Source organism: Chenopodium album, chromosome 15 (genome assembly GCF_948465745.1).
Source record: "Chenopodium album chromosome 15, dcCheAlbu1.1, whole genome shotgun sequence".
Taxonomy (NCBI): domain Eukaryota; kingdom Viridiplantae; phylum Streptophyta; class Magnoliopsida; order Caryophyllales; family Amaranthaceae; genus Chenopodium; species Chenopodium album.
Window position 1 is genome coordinate 26,173,686 of NC_137848.1, and position 2,887 is coordinate 26,176,572.

General features: G+C 47.7%; 1 protein-coding gene across 1 annotated transcript; it reads left to right on the forward strand.

Annotated features, from left to right (window-relative positions):
- Window positions 1-1,470: 1,470 nt before the first annotated feature.
- Window positions 1,471-2,469, forward strand: LOC145581014 (uncharacterized). The gene has a single exon (XM_081638089.1). It carries the CDS (start codon window positions 1,471-1,473, stop codon window positions 2,467-2,469), a length of 999 nt encoding a protein of 332 aa, XP_081494215.1.
- The last annotated feature ends 418 nt before the right edge of the window (window positions 2,470-2,887 follow it).

The window sequence follows — 2,887 nt, forward strand, 5'->3', positions numbered from 1 at the left end:
TCGTTCAAGCGAGGACGGTCATGTAGAGGATATAGTCCCTAAAATTCATTCCAGTGGCCTTTGAGCGCTTCATTTCAAGAGGCCGATGATCCTCCGGTTAATGCTGCTTCCTTGCAGACCGCACTCAACAAACTTCGGAAGGAGTTTGAGAGCATCCGAGCTTCTACCTCTAGGCAGCAGCCCAGAAAAGAGGGAGAAAGAGCTCCAAAGAAAACTCAGAACAGAGTAACCAATGCAACATATGCTGGGAGCACCCCATTTCGCAGGCCGAATGAAAGGTCTCCTAGGGTACCAAGAACGAATTTGTCTAGTCTATTGGCGAAAACCCAGTCGGCTGGGGGGGGAGGGGCAAACAGCCTCGAAGAGAGGAGACAGAGCCGTCTCGATGCTGGAAGGACGTGAGAGACTACCTTCGGCATAAACAGCGGGAACGTGCCGCTTACTCAGACACGGCCTCCACTCCCACAATGCCGGATGAATTCTCCAACCACTCTTTTTCCCAGCATAGCAAATCAGCCATCTACGGCAGGATTCAAGCTGTGCGTACTCAAACCCCTATTCCAGTGCAATTGCTTCAGCCCCCCCCAGGGTTTCAACGACATTTTGCAGCCGAGCCCCCAAATCTTCGGACAATATGGGCCGTTCGATCAGACGCTCGGCCAGACTCCCTATTTGGCCGGACAGCTTGTGCAACCTCAGCAAATTGATTGGCAGATGCGCTTACTGACTCTTGGAGATAAGCCACCTTCGTTTTCGCAAGAAATTTTAACTTCTCCTCAGCCGCCGAAGGTAAAAAGTGTACTCGTGGGAGCCTATGATGGTACGGACAACCCAGAGGAACATATCACTTCGTACAAAAACCTGATGTACTTACAAAGTGTAGATGACGCTACCTGGTGCAAATGCTTCCTGTCCACTTTGAAGGGTGTGGCGCAGGATTGGTTCAATAGCCTTCCGGCCAGGTGTATTAACTGCTATACCACTCTCAGTTTGCTGTTTGTGGGAAATTTCTCTTACAACATACCACCTCGAAAGACAAGTCTTAATTTGGCAACAATTGTGCAGGGAAAAAATGAGGGCCTACAGTCGTACGTCTAGAGATTTAACCAAGAAAAAGCCCAAATTCATAATCTGCCGGATGAAATGGCTTACTCTGAATATCTCCGGGGATTAAGGCATAATGGTTTTAAGTTTGACCTGGTAAGAAAAAAGATTCGGATATACGCAGGTGTTCTGCGGGAATCCGAAGCCTATATTGAGGCAGCCGACTTTTGTTCTCTTACAAAAGCAGAGGCACCGGCCAAGGGAGCTGAAAAGAAATAATCTACTCAGCAAGACTTAGCTGGAAAAAAGAAAGATGGAAACAAAAGGAAATAAGTCTGGGTGGTCGACGGCCAGCAGTAGAAATTAAAGAAAGTCAAGACGTACGAGCCCCATTATGAGTTCAACAAGGAATGTTACTCCATCATGATGGAGATCAAAGATAATTTTGAATTTGAAAGGCCCCAGCCGTTAAGAGGCTCGGCTCAGTACAGGAACAAAAACAAGTATTGTCATTACCACAAGGACGTGGGGCATGACACAAACGATTGCATATATTTGAAGAGATTGTTGGACAAGCTAGCAGAGAAGGGCATGCTGAATTCTTGTGTAACGAAGTCCAAGTTCGCATATACACGGACAGACAACACGTCTGAGAAGAAGAAGAAAAATGGTAAAGAAGATGATGGGAACAGTACCGATTCGGGCTTTGTGGCCGTGATATCGGGGGGATTTGCCTCAGGCGGCCCCACCATGAAGGGAATTAAGAAGAATGCTTGGAACTTGGGAAAGGTGATGCAGGCGAACGCTGTGAAGGCTGAACCTTTCCCCGAAGTAACCGTGTCTGAAGCTGACCGAGGGGAGGTCAAAGCCCTGCACAATGATCTTATGGTGTTTATTATGAAGATAGCCAATTTGAAAGTGGGCCGAATACTAATAAATACGGGCATCTCATCCAATATCATCAGCCTGGCCGCCCTAAAGAATTTGAAGTTCCCAGAAGATGCTTTAAAGGACATCACTCACCCCTTGGTAGGGTTTGGGGGAAATATCATTCACCCAGTCGGACAGATAGATTTGACAGTTCGATTCGGGCAAAAAGGAGAAGTGAGGGATATGGTCGTTCGATTCTTCGTAGTGAAAGAATTGACTGGCTACAATGTCATACTCGGCCGTCCCACCCTAAATGATGCAAAGGCTGTGATCGTCCCCCATTTAATGTTGATGAAGTTTGAACGTTCGGACGAAAAAATTGGTTCGATTCAGGGGAGCCAGAAAATGGCAAAAGAGTGCAACCAGTTAGCTGTTAAGCCAACGACTCGCGGTTATGGAAAGCCGTCCGAGTTGAAGGGGGAAGAACCCCCACTCCAAGCATACCAGGTCGGCCAGAAGCGAAAGCAAGTCATGACCGACCAAGCATACAAATAATGACTGTCGACCGGCCTGAAGAGGTGAGACCCCAGCCGACCGGCAATCATCAAGCTGTAGTGCTTGACCCCGATCAACCAGGTTGGACAGTCAGTGTCGGCACTAAGGCTATGGGTCTACTTGGAGACGAGTTAGTTCAGCTGTTGAGAGAATTCAAGGATTTTTTTGCGTTCGAAGTTAGTGAAATGCCAGGCATAAGCCCTAACCTGGCCGTGCATAGGTTGGCTGTGAACCCAGTTGGTAAACATGTCCGCCAGAAGAAAAGAAATCATGGGGAAGAGAGGAATCATGCGGCCGCAACTGAGGTGAAAAAGCTGCTGGACACTGGTTTCATTCGGCAATGCTATTACCCTGATTGAATGGCTAATGTAGTACTCGTAAAGAAGCCGAATGGAACATGGAGAATGTGCGTGGACTA